This window comes from Lissotriton helveticus, chromosome 1_1 (genome assembly GCF_964261635.1).
Source record: "Lissotriton helveticus chromosome 1_1, aLisHel1.1, whole genome shotgun sequence".
In the NCBI taxonomy this organism is placed as follows: domain Eukaryota; kingdom Metazoa; phylum Chordata; class Amphibia; order Caudata; family Salamandridae; genus Lissotriton; species Lissotriton helveticus.
Window position 1 is genome coordinate 327,677,772 of NC_136057.1, and position 17,443 is coordinate 327,695,214.

Below are 17,443 nucleotides of genomic sequence, written 5' to 3' on the forward strand. Positions count from 1 at the left end.
TCCGTATGCACTCGTGGTTGTTTTATCATGCGGCAGCGATTTTTCTATTACTGCGTGAATCTGGGTTTGCACTCCGTTCGTTCGTTTTCCTTCAGTTCGCCTACCGCTGGCAGCATCCGCGTAGGACGTCAGCGCGCGTCAAGTGGTGCCCCATGAACTGAATGACTAGAGGCATCTTTTCATTTCCCTTGTTTGTATATGGTGTTTATATGAATGTTTTTCCATTTAAATTGTTTGTGAAATGTTTATTTGTATTATGGTGTTACATGCGAATGTCGCTATTTGAGTATGCTTTATGTTTGGATATACTTAAATGTCTTTTGTGAAATCACGAAATAAGTAAAAAGTACTAAATGAAAAGTTTGCCCGCTTAGGATTATTGGCTAATTGTGGTGTGAACACATTACAACAATCTATCTGGCCATTCTTTTGTTGTTCAATAAATTAGAGTGGTCTAGGCCAGATAGTATACAGACCCAAGCCTTCTTTGGTCCCACTGAAGTGCAATCTAAGGCATTTTCCAATTACATATACCTGAGTATGTCAATTGGCCATGGACTGTTCTGGAAACCGATATTATCAAGAACGCATTGCCTACCTTGCTTCTATATAATGGCTCTCAGCAGAAATGGGTCAAGGTACGCTTGATGCTCCTATTCGAAGCAGAATCTTGGGGCTGAGATCATTTATTCCCAAACAGGCAATTATGAATAACTCTTAGCAGAAGCAAATACAATTGGGCTCCAAGGCCTATTGAGACTATCTGTCAAATGAGGATAGCTGATCAGGGCTCAATGTTGGGGCACCTTGCTAAGGATGTTTCCTATATTATTATTACAGTGTTCAGGCACTATGTAGACAGACAACAAATAAGGGGTAGGTTGTCTATCCATCAGTTTAAGCCACTTAGAGTAGGGTGGCAGATTATTTTTCTTGTCAGGATGCTTTCCCTCATGGAACACTTTGCCAAAAACAAAGACGTGATACCAGCTTGCTCTTCTAAAGAAATAGAAACCCCTTTTTCCAGAATGTGACTTCAGAACTGCTGTTCAAGCCCTCGTATTCTTCTAACTTAATGGTGGCAATGCCCTGCTCCATGGCTTCCCAGGCTTCACCTTGCCACCCTTTAAGAGCATCCTACAAACCACAGTACACCCCTTCTAGGGCCTGAAGAGATATCTTCAAATCACCCCCATGCTGCTGGAACTCCATTGGCTCTTTCTGACAGTCAGCAACATCTTCAAAACCAGCTGCATCGTTTGCAAAGTCAACACAACCAGCAACCTAGCTTATCTTTCAGGCGGCTTCAATTTAGGAAAGAGTTGAAAGCACACCTATCTGAAGAACACTGCATCGCAATGCATTAACATTCTACAAGCCGGGTACCTCTCCTATTTCTCATTGACGTTATCCTTGTCTTTGACCGTGCACAGTGGTCCACCGGCTTTTGGCTAGGTTTGCACAATAGCAATACTACATAGATTCATGCATTTTTATTATTATTTTATCTTATTATTTTTGTAGTATGTACTTGCAATAAACAAATGAAAACAAATGTAATCATTGTATCAGCTTGCCAAGGCAAGATTTATTGGCTTATTTGTTAATCTTTATAGCTACTTTTGTGCATCAAAGCAAATGGTAGAAATAGAGTTAAATGAAATATGTTACAACATTCGGGGTGAAAGAGGTGGTTTAGGGTAAATCTTACTGCACCATGACCATAAGTATGTGGGCCATCATGCGGGCATCAGCGAGTAGGTGTGCCCAACAGCTAATTAAAAAATATATATATATATTTACTTAAGTGAAGACCACCAGACATGTATGTAAGAGAACACAAGCAGTGGTGAATCAGCAAGGAGAAGTAAAATAGAATCTGTGATCTTGAAGGCAAGTTGGAAACAGGAAGATGTCAATGGCTTTGGTGCTTCTTACTTGCAACCAGTTTCAATTGTTTTGTTTCGCATCAAATGAAGGCCGCAGAGTCCATTTTGCCTTGGCCTCTCACTGTCTCTTAATTTTTACAGACAGGAGAGCCTACATTCAAAGGTCTGCATGCGGTCCACACTGCTCCTGAATTGTTCTCGTGCAATGGCTTAGCTCTCTTTTGGGACGCTGCTCAACCCAAACAAAATATATGATGGAAAAACATGAACAAACGCTTCTAAGCAAATTTGGTTTGTAGAGCAGTACTCTAGTGTGTTTAGCTGTAACACAAATTAGTCTGATCCTTTCTGAGACTGAGCAGTCTGGTGTGAGCAGATAGACATGTTCCCACCTGCCCTTAGCAACAGGCTATCCCAAGGAGCTCTTGCTTCCGGTCTGTAGACACAATAATCAAAGGGTTCATTGGACCTACCTCGTCGGCCCAGGTAGAAGCAGGGACAACAGAAAACAAACATTAATTTAATACTGGGGATATAATTCCTAATGCCCTGGAGCAGCATTTCATCATGTCTTCGATCACATGAGCAATTACAGAAGAGGGCCAAACTTCATCTCTGACAATCTCACCACATTGGTGAAAATAATAATTTACTTGTATTTTTACATCACCATCTAACATGCGATCACAAGCCAAATTCCATAGCTAGGGTAGGCGATGCCATCTGATGATCCTCAAAGGTTCTTGCTTCTCTGGATCTGGTTTTTTGACCTCAAGAATGTTTACCCGCTGCAATGCAGTCAGATTGGTATCTGCTTTATTTATAATAGTAACTTCAACGTTCCAACGGGTAGTTGCACACAATGATCAATAAGGTGCCAGATGAGGCAAGTGACCGAGTCGATCAGTTGGATATGAGGCAACACATAAGTACGTTTATTGCCAGTGATAATTGTTAATGCAGAAGTGATCAGGAAACAAATAAAACCTAGAAATCGGATTGGACTAATCAACATATCAATATTTATGATTATGTTACATTTAATAACGTTGGCATGGTTAGAAGCACCACAAAGACAAGCAGAAAAGAGCTTCCTTAAAATTGCAGTTGTTTTTTACTGCAGGAAAAATGAAATTCCATTCCAGGACACATAGACATGGATGATCTATCCCCAACTGATGTTTACACTTCTTATCCTATTTTCTTACACATATTAAGTCATTCATGTATTTTCTCGCGTTACTACTACAGTTCGCACTGGCAAATTCACATATGCAATACATTAATGTGAAGTGATGAATTAAAGGCAGATAAAAGTACTTTATCCAAAAAGCCAGATTTATTGAGGAAAAGGAGCTCACGTCCTGAAGGCCCTGCTCCCATGAATTCCAAACAACAACTAACTCAGTTTTAGTTGGAAACCATGAAGAAAGATTGCAGAACAATGAGCCATAACAAATGTAAACATGGTGTGAGTCAAAACATGTAACAATGTACAACATAAAGGTAGGACAAAAACAATCACAGAAAAAACTCACGCACTGAAGGAATACATGAAGACTGGAAAAACGTGTGACTATTCTGTATGTTTTCGTGATATTATGAATGATTTCTGTGTGAATAAGTGATATTTATGTATCTTTTTCAGAAATTTGTACATCACAGCATGCACTTTACAGCTGTTTATGTGTTTTTTAACATGGTCCGTTAAGTGTCAGAACTTGGCATGCCGAGGTTGTGATAGTGCCCTGGGTTGTGCAAGATGTGTGTCCCACCAGAAAAGTACCCTGATTTCCTAAGAAGTTGGTGCCACGGGGGTGGAAGGGATGGGGTGTGTGGGTGAGGTTATAGAGTCTAATGGATGTCGCCATGTTTGGCAGGATATCTAAAAATAAACATAGGTGTTGAGACAAGATACCGAGGTAATAAGGTGGATATTTGTTTAAATAACAAATATTAAAAGGCTCATACACAGGTGGACACTGGACATGCTGCTCCTAACACCAATGCAAATGGATCTGTCCCAACATTCCATTATATCATATAAATACCTATTCTAGTATTCTATGGGATTACACCATAATGCAATAAACATCTTATTGGGCACTGCGATCAGGGTTAACATTACACAGAAGAATAAAGGACAACTATGTCTACAAACTTTTGCAATACAACAATTGAAACATGTACAACAGCTCCTTCCTTTACAACAATTAAACATAAAATTCAATATAATACAAAATCCTCAAAACGTTTAGGTTTTTTGATGGATCTGCTAGTTGATGATATCCTGTTAGGTTGTGAGCAACCTTATATGTGATTATCATCATTCAATAGTATTTCACAACATTCCAATGTATCTGTTGTTGCAATTAAGTCTAGATGAAGTTTATGGAGTGTTTGTTTCAACATTTAAATTACATGCTTTCTCAGGAATTGAATTCTCTTTACTTGTTTCTTGTTCAACAAGATCCCATGCTTTTACTTCACTTAAACATATGCTGTGGTTTCTTTTAGACATATGAATTTCCTCTTGGCCTGCATTTAGGCTTATAACATCACTTTTTTCCACCATCCTTTACCTCCTAGATTTACTCCTCCTTTTGAAACCTCAACAACTTTGAATGGTGAAGAGTATTTTGACTCTCCTTTCTGTACTTTCACTGGTTTTTTAATGATTACCCAATCACCTTTCTCAATCTTCTTTACCTTTGTTTTGTTGGTGATTTCGTGATATTTTTGCTCAATTTTTGTTTTTCTATAATTTTTTCCTGCATCTTAACGTATCTATAATCAACACTAATAGATTTAGAACTTTTTTTAAACCAATTTTCAAAATTAGGTGTGAGAATAGTATTGCACCTTTTACCACGCATTAAGAAAAATGGAGTGTAATTAGTTTTGTCATTGATGGTATTATTATAACTAGTTACTTTTTCACGTATAAATTCGTTGGCAGGTGATTGTGAAGCAACAGCTAATTGTACTCCTTCTTTTAGGAATCTAGAAATGGATTTCACTTGTCCATTTGAAGATGGGTTATACAAAGGAGTTTTTTCCTGTCTTATCCCTAGAGTTTTCAAAATATTCATCATTTTAGTAGATACTAGTTGTGTGCCATTGTCTAGATCTAAAACCTTAGGTTGTCCTTCAACTGAAAATATCTTTTCTTAGACATTCAATAATGACTTCAGTGGTAATGTTTGGGATAAATTCATAATGAATCCATTTAGTGTAATAGTCCAATAAGACCACTAGGTATCTACAACTGCTATCTAAAATGTTGAACAGGCCTGAATAGTTAAAAGCTATTTTTGTCCATGCACCATCTGGAATTTCTACTAGTTGCATTTCATTCTTTCTTATTTTCCAGTGCTTGTCTGCTTTTAAACATTCAATACAATGATCAACATGCAAGTTTGCATCAGTATTTATTCTTGGCCACCAATAATAGCTTTTCAATATTTTCTTGGTAGCTGTAGCACCTGGCTGACCTTTACGTACATGCAAATAAATTCCCTTCTGATTTCATACGGAGGTATAAATAGATCGTGCCTCATTAATAAGTCATTCTCGACAGTTAGCTCATCTGATACTTGTTGATAACATCTCATTTCTTGACTTAGGTTTCTAAGCGGTGGCCATTTATTTGTGATATATTCTTTAACTTTGAGTATGGTGCTGTCTTTTTCCTGAGTTTCTAACCATTACTTTTCTAAAATAGCTCCCTCACTCAATATGGTTGCATCAACTGGTGCAACAACACATTCCATGTCCTATAAACTTTCTTCTTCTTGATCATTAATTGATAACCTCGAAAGAAAGTCTGCTCTACAATTTAAACCTCCAGGAATGTGCTTAATTTCAAAATTGAATTCTAGCAATTTTGCATTTAGTCTCACCAGTCTAGATGATGCTTTTCCATCCTCTCTTCCACATTAATCCATCATATAAATCAAAGGTTTATGATAAGTTATGATTTCAAACTCCTTTCCCCATAAGTACATTTTACATTTTTCTACAGCCCAGACACACGCTAAAGTTTCACCTTCTAATGTGCTGTAGTATTTCTCAGCATTTTTAAGTCTTCTTGCGATATAAGCAATGGTATACTCTTCCTGTCCTTTCTTTTGACTAAAAACTGCTCCTACGCCTACTGTACTGGCAACAACAGTAATTATGTTTTTCCCATCTGCATCATAGGGATGCAAAGCTGGTGCTTCTATTATAGCTTTCTTGGTGTTTTCAAATGTACAATATTGTTCTTTTGTCCATTGGATTTTTATTCCTATACGTAGTAGTTTGCTCAATGGTTCTACCTTATTCGCATAACCTGAGATAAAACGTGAATAATACTCGCTAAGACCCATGAATGATTTTAATGTGTCTTTGTCAATAGGCCTTGGCTCATTTTTAATTGATTTTATTAAATAATTCTTTAGTGTAATACCATCTGCAGCGAGTAAGGGTCCCAAGTAATCTATGCTGCTCTGTCAACATTTATCCTTCGACACTGTCATGCCTCTTTCTTTTAGTATGGTCAAAACAGTATTTAAAGTTTTGTTGTGTTCTTTTTCATTTGCCACTTTACTAAAATGTCATATTGAATTTTTATACTCCCTTCACATCTTTAAAAATAATGTCCATTAATTTATGAAAGACACTAGCAGCAGAGGCTAGTCCTAATGGTAATCGCACGTATCTGTATGTGCCAAATGGTGTTATGAACATTAAGTCTTTAGATTCCTCTGCTAATGTGGTCTGATGGTATGCTGATTTGAGATAAATCAAGAAGTAAAACTTTGATCCAGCAGTGGATGCCAACATCTCTTGTATCTTGGGTAAAGGATGGCAATCCGCTACAATGTTTTTATTTTGAGATCAAGGGGTCTGCACACAATCTGATATCTCCTGTCCTTTTTTTAGTGACTACAATACCGGAAACCCATTAGGATGAATCAGTGGACTCAATTACACTTTCGTTGCAGAGTTTATCTAGGAAATCCTTTAATTCTTTCCTCTGTGTGTTATTGGTATTGCTCCTTCTTTAAGTTTGATTTTGTGTTCGAACCCTTTAACACAACCTATGTGTTCCTCAAAACGTTCCTGTTGCTTTTTAAAACAAAATCTAATGTAGGTTGTTCATTTCATTCTTCAACGTAGTCTATGTGTTTCTCGTGTAGAATGATAGGCTCGGCAGAACCTGGTTATAAAATAACATCAGGTTTAGCCAAATCTTTCCATCCTACAATATTACTACCTCTCTCAGCCACATCAATTTTTGTTTCAATAATCCTGCCTTTAGAATTTAGTGTAGCTTCAAAAAATCCAACCACATCAATTTCAAAATCTCCAAATGCTTTAGGATTAAGCCCTTCGCTGCGTGCACCAGCCACACGTTTGTTGGCCAACGTGGCCCGCCCACTCATTTAAACCACCGCGGCAGAATTTGCACCGCCGTTAAGCGGTTATCATCAGTATCTTGAAGTTCAGTATTTTTACATGAATTATATAATGTAGTGTCTGATATGATTGTTATAGGCGAACATGAATCTGCCATAACTTGTAGTTCAGCCTGTCCTTTATGTACATTTCCTATAGGTGCTCTTATTTTCCCTTCAGGTGCATCAACTGTTAACACAATGTTTGAACACATTTCTTCCACAAATGAACCTTCATTTTAAATTTGTAGTTAATCTTTGTGTATTTACAAGATGAATCAAAGTGGCCCACTTTGCAATATTTTACATATCTCTTACCAATGGCTGGACATCCCTGAAAATGTGCTAAATGATTTTTTGATCCACACCTATAACACACACAATTTTTACCTTCACTAGTTTTTCTACTTCTTGTTCTCTCATTGGTCCTTTGTGTGTACCTCTTCTTATCCTGTAAAGCAAAAACATGTATACTTTCATTGGATATTGCTTTAAATGATATTAAAGAACGTTCTATTCCCTTAGCAATGTCAATCACTTCCTGTAAACTTGGATTTCTACAAGCCAATTACCGTTATTGTATTTTCTTTGAGTGACAATGACACACAAACTGGTCTTTCATGAATATGTCCACCGTTTCATTAAATGCGCAACCAGTAGCAAGAATCCTCAATGTTTTCACTTTCAGTTTGTTTTTTCATTGCAAATTTATGTTTTCCAACCATAATGTTTGATTCTTCTGCAAATTGCTTTTCCATGTGTTTTACAGCGTCCTCATACTCATTCATCAGTATAAACTGGCCAGGCGCATTTTCGAACTCCGGTAAACTGTCAAATATTTCTTGCCCTGCATTGCCCAGAAATCAAACATAATTGCTCTTTTCCTTTCAGGATTATACTTTTTGCCATCTATTGCTATAAAATAGTTTTAAAAAGCCCCATTTTCTGAAGAGATGTCATTTTGATTTTGTCTTTTTGAAGCTCAAAATTGTTTCTCCTTTCTTTTTTCTTTTAAAATTAAACTCTTCAAATATCATTTTAAATATTGCCTGATATTAGTTTTCAATATGTTTTCCTTAACATTTGTTCGCCAAGTATAATGTTTTCTGTCCCTTTACAAAGCCCCGATCTGTGTTTTAGTTCGCTTTCAGTCAGACATTCAATTTCCAAAATAGTGGCACGTAGACGCACTGCGGGCATGACTTGTAACTACGGTGTCTCGTAGTGTATACGCGTTGCAGGGCTGAGTTGTGCTGCGTTGATACTGATGTCACAGTTATCATGCACATGACCACAAGCAGGTACGCTTCCTCTGGAGCCGCCAACAGTTTGTACAGTGTAACGGTAATTTTAAACTCTGTATTTCTATCAAAACGAGTATGCTGCCAGCACTCAAATACACCTGGGCTCAAAATATTGTACCTTTTTCTGGTTTATCAAAGTTCTCCTCTGTTCAGATTTCCTATGTATTGTAAGCTCTGATTCTCTGTAGTAATTTCTTGACAGTAGTATATGATTACTGTGATGGGCCTTTAACTTCTAGTTGTCGCCAATTTGTTGAGACAGGATACCAAGGTATTAAGGTGGATATTTATTTTGATAGCAAATATCAAAAGGATCACACACAGATGCAAACTGGACATACTGCTTCTGACACAAATGCAAGGGGATCTGTCACAACATTCCATACATCATATAAATACTTATTCTAGTGTTCTATGAGATTATATCGTAAAGTGATACACATCCTATGGGTACTGCGATCAGAGTTAACATTGCACAGAAGAATAAAGGACAACTATGTAAACAAGCTTTTTCAATAAAACAATTGGCATATGTACAACAACATGTTCTTTGTAGGCCTGTCATGACCGTCGCGGTGAAACAAACTTTACAACGCAGTCATTACATCGCACTACCTTTACAACCCAGTCATTACAACACAACATCCTTTACATTGCATGCCATTACAATGAAGCCATTACATCGCTTGTCACTAAAGTGCATGTCATTACAACGCATGTCACTACAACGCATGCCATTACAACGCAATATAAGGTAAGTAATGTGGAATAGTAATTTTTACCCCTACACTATCCAACACTTACCCTACTGTTGCACTTACTAGAGTGTGAATAGTAATTTTTACCCCTACGCTATCCAACACTTACCCTACTGTTGCACTCACTGGAGTGGGAATAGTAATTTTTACCCCATCACTATCCAACACTTACCCTACTGTTGCCCTAAAACTAATACGCGTTGTAATTTGAATTTTAAAATATTTATAGAGCGCTCTTTTACCAGAATCGGTTTCATGGCGCTAAGGAGCAGAAGGCCAGAGGGATCAGGGAAGAAGGCTAAGCAGCTGCAGATCTGGAAAATAGGAAGGTCTTAAGATGCTTGCGGAATTCCAGGTAGGAAGGAGACATCCTAAGAGTAAGTGGGAGTGAATTCCAAAAGGACGGAGCCAGTATTGCAAATCTGGCCCCACCGGACTTCTGTTTTCTGAAGCGAGGAACGGACAGAAGAGCCAAATGAGTGGAACGAAGTTCTCGCGAAGGAAGATAGGGAGAAATGGCTTCGCATAAAAAGGCAGGGGCGGTTCCTGATTTAGCCTGGTAGGTGATACATCCAAGCTTGAAAAGGGCCCTCTCCCTCACTGGGAGCCAATGAAGGGACTGCAGCAAGGGGGTAGTGTGGTTGAACCTGGGGAGTCCGTAAATCAGGCGAGCCGCCTGATTTTGAATCAGTTGGCGCCGACGAAACAGGTAGGCCGGGGCACCGTTGTAAATAATGTTCCCGTAATCGAGGCGCAAAAGCACCATGGCCATGAGGATAAGTTTAAGTGCAGCAGCTGAAAAAAAACGAGAAACCCTCCGGATGATCCGGAGGGAAAAAAAGCATGCAGACACAACTGCATTGGTCTGCGTGTGAAGGGAGAGCATGGGATTGATGAAAATGCCCAGGGTTTTGACCTTAGGAGCAGGAAGAGGGGGGGGGGCCAAGGGCAGAGGGCCAGAAGGAAGGAGACCAGGGACTGCAACCACCCCCCGTCAGGACCAATTCGGTCTTGTCCGGGTTTAACTTGAGGTGGTTGCAGTTCATCCACCCTTGGATAAAGAGCATAACCTTCTGAAAGTTAGAAGCTGAGGAAGGGGAAGAGGAAAGGTTAAAAACAAGTTGGAGGTCATCGGCGTAATTAAATACCGAGACCTCCATCTGCTGCAAAGAAAAAATGAGGGGTGAAATGTATAAATTAAAAAGCAAGGGAGACAGGGAAGAACCTTGGGGGACTCCACATGTCACCCTCTTAAGAGGGGCAGTGAAGTTGGCAAGATGGACGGCCTGTTCCCTGTCCGTCAGGAACGAACGAAGCCAGGCGTAGGCCGTGCCCCCAATGCCCGCCGCTTCGACACGGGTCAGCAAGATATCATGATCCACCGTGTTGAATGCGGCGGACAGATCTAACAGGACCAAAGCCTGTGGCCGGCCAATGTCGATACCCTCCCTTAGTTGGTCCATTACCGACACAACTACCTTCTCGGTAGAGTGCAGCGGGCGAAAGCCCGCCTGGCGGGCGGCAAGGCAGCCCGTGGATTCCACAAAGGAACTCAGGGACCTGGTGATGTGAGCCTCTGAGACCTTTGCGAGATATGGAAGGAGGGAAATCGGGCGATAGTTGGCGGGCACAGAGGGATCGAGGCCAGGCTTTTTCAAAATAGGGATGATGGCTGCCGACTTATGAGCGAGAGGGACAATACCAGAGTTAAGGGAGTGATTAATAAAGGTAAGTGGAGGAGAATAGCAGTTGGAGAAGAGCTCTTTTAGGACAAAAGCAGGAGCAATATCCCGAGGGGAGCCTGATTTGATCCGGGACAAAAGAGGAAGCAAGGAGTCTCGGGTAAGAGAAGGAAACTGAGTGAAAGAAGGTACAGGGGGGGTAAGGAAACAGCAGAAGGTAGCGTGGAACAGGAAGGAATATTGGCCCTAATGAGGGCAATCTTTTCAAAGAAGAAGGAATTGAGGGAGTTGCAGAGTGTTTGAGACGGGGGAATTTTAGGAACCGCCCTATCGGAGGTGGCCAGCTCATGAACGGTGGCAAATATCTCCTTAGGTTGGTTTTCTGCTGCCATGATTCTACCAGAGAAAAACTCTGTTTTGGCTTTTAGTATGTCGCGTTTGTAATCTTTCAAGGATAAAGAGTAACTAGCCTTAAGAAAAGGGCAATAAGAACGGCGCCAGGCACGTTCGGCTCTACGGGTCGCAAGTTTTTTTTCCCTGAGGGCGGGTGTAAACCATCGGTTGGCCGCGTGGGCCCGTTTAATAGTCACTCTCTTGAGAGGAACGATGGAATTGCAAGCCTTTAGCAGCCAGCTGTTAATGGCTGAGAGCTGGGTGGAGGGGGGTAGATCATTAAGCTCCGGGCTGGTAGCCTCAAGGGAGGAGCAGACCACAGGGAGGACCGCCTTATCCCACTTTCTAGCCCAGGTGTTTTTGGGCAGAGGGGGTTTAGGTGGTCGTCCGAGGTTGGCTGTGAAGGAAATGGAGGAGTGGTCTGACCAGGAACAAGGGGAGATAAGTGGAGGGTCCATAGGGATGTTAAGGGACCAAATTTGGTCGAGTTGATGGCCTTTGATGTGAGTGGCCATACTCAGCTGAGGGAGGAAATTTAGGCTAGTAAGCAAAGCCGTAAACTCCTTAGATCTCATGTCTTCAGCTGGGTCATTTGGCCAATAATTTAAGTCTCCCAGTAGAAGAATGGCGGAGTTGTTTATTACAAGAGTGGCCAGAAGGTCCTCTAAGGCAGGTAGAAAACCGGGGGTAGACTGGGGCGGGCGATATATGAGAACGCAAGTCAAAGGGATCCCGAAGGAAGTAGAGCGGACTACTAAGCAGTCCACCGCAGGGATTTCGGGGGACGGTAAGGTTTGAAAAAGGAAGTCCGTGCGGGTGATCAGAGCCACACCCCCCCCAGTCTTCCCTCCGGGACGGTCCTTCCTGATGGCCACGTAGGTGGGGGGCAAAATGGCCAGCAGGCAGGGAAGCGAGTCGTCCCTGAACCATGTTTCCGTAAGGAATAACAGGTCAGGTTGGCGGGAGTCTAGTAGGTGGAATAGCTCAAGTTGGTGCCCAACCGCGGACCTGGTGTTAAGGAGGATCGCCGAAGTGCGAAGCTTAGGGCTGTAAGGGGCGCAAGAGGAGGTGTCGTCGGACCTAGAAGACGGACAGGTGGAAGAAGAGGAGTCATAGAGCGGCAATAGAGGTGAAACGCTAGGGCGCGGGGGTGCAGGGCAGGAGCAGCTAAGACCTGAGGAGGCAATGCGGTCCAATACTAAGGTAGAGGGGGGGCGGGGATGCCAAAGAGAATGAGTAAGCGCCGAGGGGTATGTGGTAAGAGGGAGGGCATAATAACCGGGCCCGGGCCCCGTCCGGCCGCGGACGGGCGCAGACGGGCTTAACTCTGGCGCAACTCCGGCGCGCCTACGTCGCGCCCGCTGCGCTCGTCCGCTGCGCTGACGCATAAAGGACGTCTATATAGGCTCTGACGCGATGGTGGGAGGAGTCAGGAGGGCGGGATAGGGGGTGGAAAATTAAAAGAAGACAGCCGTTCGCCGCTCGTTCTCAGCGGGACGGTGAAAGCATAAGCTGTAGGTCTGCTAGCAATCAGCAGGGTAGAGCAGGTTAGGCAAGTTAAAAAAAAATCACTAAAAGACAAATTCCAGCGCTCAGCGCGAAGCCCTCTGCCCTCTGCCACAGGGCTTTGGACTGCGCGCAAGGGATAGTGGGCGGAGCCTATGTAGGCTCTGACACGTTGTAATGGAATGCGTTGTAAATGTAGTTTCTAAAAATACGTTGTGATGGCATGCGATGTAAAATCATGAGTTGTAATGCATGTTGCGATGTAAAAACTGCGTTGTAAAGGCATGCATTGTAAATGTTTGCATTGCAACGTCATACATTCCCGTCACGTTACTGCTTGCCACCACCACAAGACTGTAGAACATCCTTGAAAGCAAATGGTTTGGGTTTTTCGGAAACATATAAAAACACAGAGGTCAGCCAAGCAATCTTTTCTCTCTCTTCCACTGGTCAAGTTAGAGAAGTTATGGGAAGGAGAAGAGCATTTGTCACACTTTCCTGAAATGTAATAAACATGTGGTGGCCGTAATTAGAACAGACCTTTCCGTTACGGGCCAAGTTTTTGTAGCTTTTCTTTGCAAGGCACCAAATCTCCCAAAAAAAACAAATGCAAAAGAGGGTGCTGCAGTTATAAGCGTGCCCTGATGCTACATACAGTATAAATCAGGTTTGATGGTGTTGCAAGGTATGAGATAATAGAAATCGGCTTTAATGGTAATGAATGTAGATATGTAGCACTTGTACTGGAATAGGTCCACAGAAAGAACAAACTAATTGTAATGCCTTAGCCTGGAGGCATATCAGTAACATTTAACAAACATCTGTCTTTACCGCCCATGTGTGACAAGCTAGTCTGAGACTCTCCACCTTCTCTCTGCAGGTTCCAGGATCAGCGGCCTATGAGGCTACTAAGGTGGCTATTGATGCAGGCTTTCGCCATATTGACGGTGCCCAGGTTTATGGTAATGAGGCCAATGTTGGGCAGGCCATAAGAGAAAAAATTGCAGATGGCACAGTAAAGCGGGAAGACATATTTTACACTGGCAAGGTAACGTCTAGAAATGTTCTGTAGATTCCTGAAAAATATTTTTTTCTCCTAATTGGGACCTGGGATTTGGGATTCTATACCAATTGTTATCATTGTGTAATAAATGCTGTCATTTTAGAAATTGTATGTCACCACTCGAATATCTGGGCCTGATTCACAAAACTATTGAAATCTAACATATGAATGATAATAGAGATTTTGAAAAGTACAAAACTACTTATGTAAATCTAATTAGTGGCTTTATACTCACACATTAACTTAACCAAAGAGAGGTTTCCATGTGAGTAAATGTCCAATTATTAGTTTGGAGAATGTGTTCCAAGGCAGGAATGCTTTGCACATTCTGATTAACGCAAATGCTTCTGGTTCTATAGAAATCAATTTCCTCCAACTTACCACCTGGGAAATGCCTGGATACGTTTCTAGGGTAGCAGGGGAAGAAAACATCCTCAAAAATATTTTCTAGGTTGAGAAACAATGAAAAAACATAGCAAGTGTGTTTGCATCAGTTTTTTAAATCTCTTTTACTTTCACAAATATGCAAGTGTATAGTATCCCGTGCAAAGCAGGTATTGATAAATGTTTTCCAGAAGATTACCAGAAGTAAGTGTGGAAATCTGTGACTGTCAGTTTTCTAAAACCTTTTTATGGGGCAACCCTAGGAACCTGGGTGTACAATCTCATTAAAGAATTTACAATGTTTCCCTCCGGATAAGCATATCAACTTATGCTTTCTTCCCAATGTCTAAGGCAAAAAAATGCATATATTTTGTGTCTCATTGGGCCTCGGAAAATCATATTTTGTCAGACTTCCAGGTTAGCTTTTGCCAATAAGTCAGTAGAATGACCAAATATTTTGTTTTTGCACATTCTATTGGAAAACTGTTGTGCTGGAGAGGGGCCACTTGTTCTTGGTCTTTGCTGACTAACTGTTTTGGTGGAGAAGGGACACATGTACGTGGTCTTTGATGACCTAAAATCAGCTTTTGATTCGATTCCCTGCTCTAAGTTGTGGGTGTTCCAGGCCTCATGGGTGTCCCAGGTAGTGTTCTATTGGTTACAATAAGACTCCATGAGGTAGAGGAGAGCTGTCTTACTCCTTTAGGATTGAGAAGCCAGTTCTCAAGAGCTGTGTTTTGTGCCCTTTTCTTTTTAAATTATATATACATGGCCTAGCCCAATTTTTAGATTTCCTGATTTGCTGGTGATGGGCATCTCATTTCTAAAACTCCTTCTGGGATGCAGACTATAGGAGTCCACATTTTAGTCTTCTTTAATAAAAGGGGGCTTGTATTAAATATTAGTAAGAGCACGTACATGGCATTCAAGCCTGCCTACAAAGCCATAAGAAATTCCATTACAGTACAGAACCTCTAGAACTTTGTCTACTTAAGAGTGAGATTGATAAGTAAACATAATTGGACGTTACAAATCAATAGGAGCATCTTAAAGCTGCAATAGCAATAAGAGGCTGTATTAAGCTAGCAAAGAAAACCAAACCTAGAGTTCTTTCCCCAGCTGTAGAAATGTATAATGTTAAACTTTAAGGATCGGACTTGTATGGTTCAACACTGTGGGGCCATGTGAAAGGCAATGGTCTCGCTGTGGTTGAAAACAGGTTTTTCAGGACCCTACTAAACCTCCAGCATAGTGCCTCTCACCTTCCCCTGTTATTGGATTTCAGCGTGTGTTCGATCACTTCCACTCTGAAGTTGAGACCCTTGCTGTACTGGCACAGATTGTGGTCTACTGATGAATTAGAGGTGTATATGTTACCATTAAGGGAATTAAGTTCTAAGGGACATTTACAAGTCCATTGGTTAGCCTATATCACAGCATGTTATTCAAATGAGACCTTCATACTCTCTGAGAATCCCCAACTCAGTAACAAAATCATTAATCAAAGAAAAGCAAAGGGTGTGCTTAGTGAAAAGGAAGTAAGGAGTTGAAGTCAGGCAGATTGACTCATAGATTCCTAGACCACAAAGCCACTCCCTTATATACATCTTTCCTTGATAAAATGCTAGGTCCCTTGGCAAAGCAGTTATACACACAATTTAGATTGGGATCCTACCTATCTATAGCTTCTGCATTAAAATACACTTCCACTTAGGAAGTGGATCAAACCTATGTGCCAACTTATACGCATTAGGCAATATGAAATCTCACTAAGAATCTTGAGATCTGACACTAGCGATGTCACTGTCAGCAGCATTGCCAAATTCTTATATTCTGGATGGTCCATACGCAAGAGATTTTTAGCTTGTGTTGCTGCTAATTCTTCTAATGACTCCTGATTTTGCAGTGGTTTTCAGTAATATAATATTTTAAATTGCACCTGTTACAGTGTTGCGTGTTTTATATTTTATGGAAGTTCATATGTTTGTTTATTCAGTACAAGCATTTATTATAGCTGATATTATATTTTAAAATGCACCTGTTACAGTGTTGGGTGTTTTATATTTTATGGAAGTTCATATGTTTGTTTTTTCAGTACAGGTATTTAGTATAGCTGATAGAGGTGTTGCACTTTGATGGTTTACACAATGTACTAAGGTACAAGGTACTTTGTATCTATGTGATCTGCTTTGGATAAAATCAAATGGCATCTGTATGTGATTTAACGCACAAGGACTATTATTGTCTCTTTATGATTGTGACAAATGTGATGTTTTTGAAATGTTTTCTTTATGTTTTATGGATTTTGAATCTGAAATAACCAGACTTTGATTGATTGATTGATATCAAAAGTTAGATGTTCCAAGAAACACGTGAAATAGTAACTCAGTTGATTATTGGTGCGATTTGTGATATAAAACCAGCAAACAAAATACTGTTGACTACTTGGCAATATCATATAAGACAAAGCTTTGTTATTGCAAGTTCAGCTTTCTCATTCCAAATTCAATGGCAGTTAACAGAGCAAATTGTTGATGTTAGAGACCCCTTACACCAATTTCATTGGGGTCTTCATCAGGGAAAATTAAGGAGGCAACCTTGACACAAAATATCAATGTAGAAAAGGATTTTCAAACGAAATAAATCGCCAGACTCCTGAAGGCGATTAATTGTGTATGGCTAGGGACAGCTGTGGGGGAATGTTTGTGAGAATGAGATTTCCCTTAAAGAGCATTATGAAACTAGGAGGCATCCGCAAGGTTTGAAGAGTTCCCCCTAGGCTGTCCCAAGACCTGAAACATCATGTTATTGGTCTAAAATATTCACCTTTTAGAGGAGGCGTAATTCACTTACCAGTTGCTGCACACGGCCGGGCTCGGCACCGCTATGTGTTCTCGGCCGGGCTTGGCTCCGCTGTGGTATTCCTGGCCGGGCATGGCTCCGCCATTCTCAGTCCTTTGCTGTAGGTGCTCCTGGCCGGGCTTGGCTCCGCCGTGGGACGCTTGTGACCACAACCCCCAGCA

General features: G+C 41.0%; 1 protein-coding gene and 1 long non-coding RNA gene across 4 annotated transcripts in view; one reads left to right on the forward strand and one right to left on the reverse strand.

Annotated features, from left to right (window-relative positions):
- Positions 1 to 17,443, reverse strand: part of LOC144804246 (uncharacterized) — a 467,319-nt gene that overhangs the window by 340,117 nt on the left and 109,759 nt on the right. For all 3 annotated transcript variants that reach the window (XR_013605503.1, XR_013605504.1, XR_013605505.1), the window contains exon 2: positions 7,721 to 7,781. This is a non-coding gene — a long non-coding RNA (uncharacterized LOC144804246). The remainder of the gene's footprint in view (positions 1 to 7,720; positions 7,782 to 17,443) is intronic.
- The window catches only part of LOC144804085 (estradiol 17 beta-dehydrogenase 5-like), a 182,601-nt gene that overhangs the window by 40,500 nt on the left and 124,658 nt on the right, over positions 1 to 17,443 (forward strand). Inside the window, exon 2 of the mRNA XM_078671898.1 lies at positions 13,854 to 14,021. Within this exon, the coding sequence (XP_078528024.1) occupies positions 13,854 to 14,021 (168 nt within the window). The remainder of the gene's footprint in view (positions 1 to 13,853; positions 14,022 to 17,443) is intronic.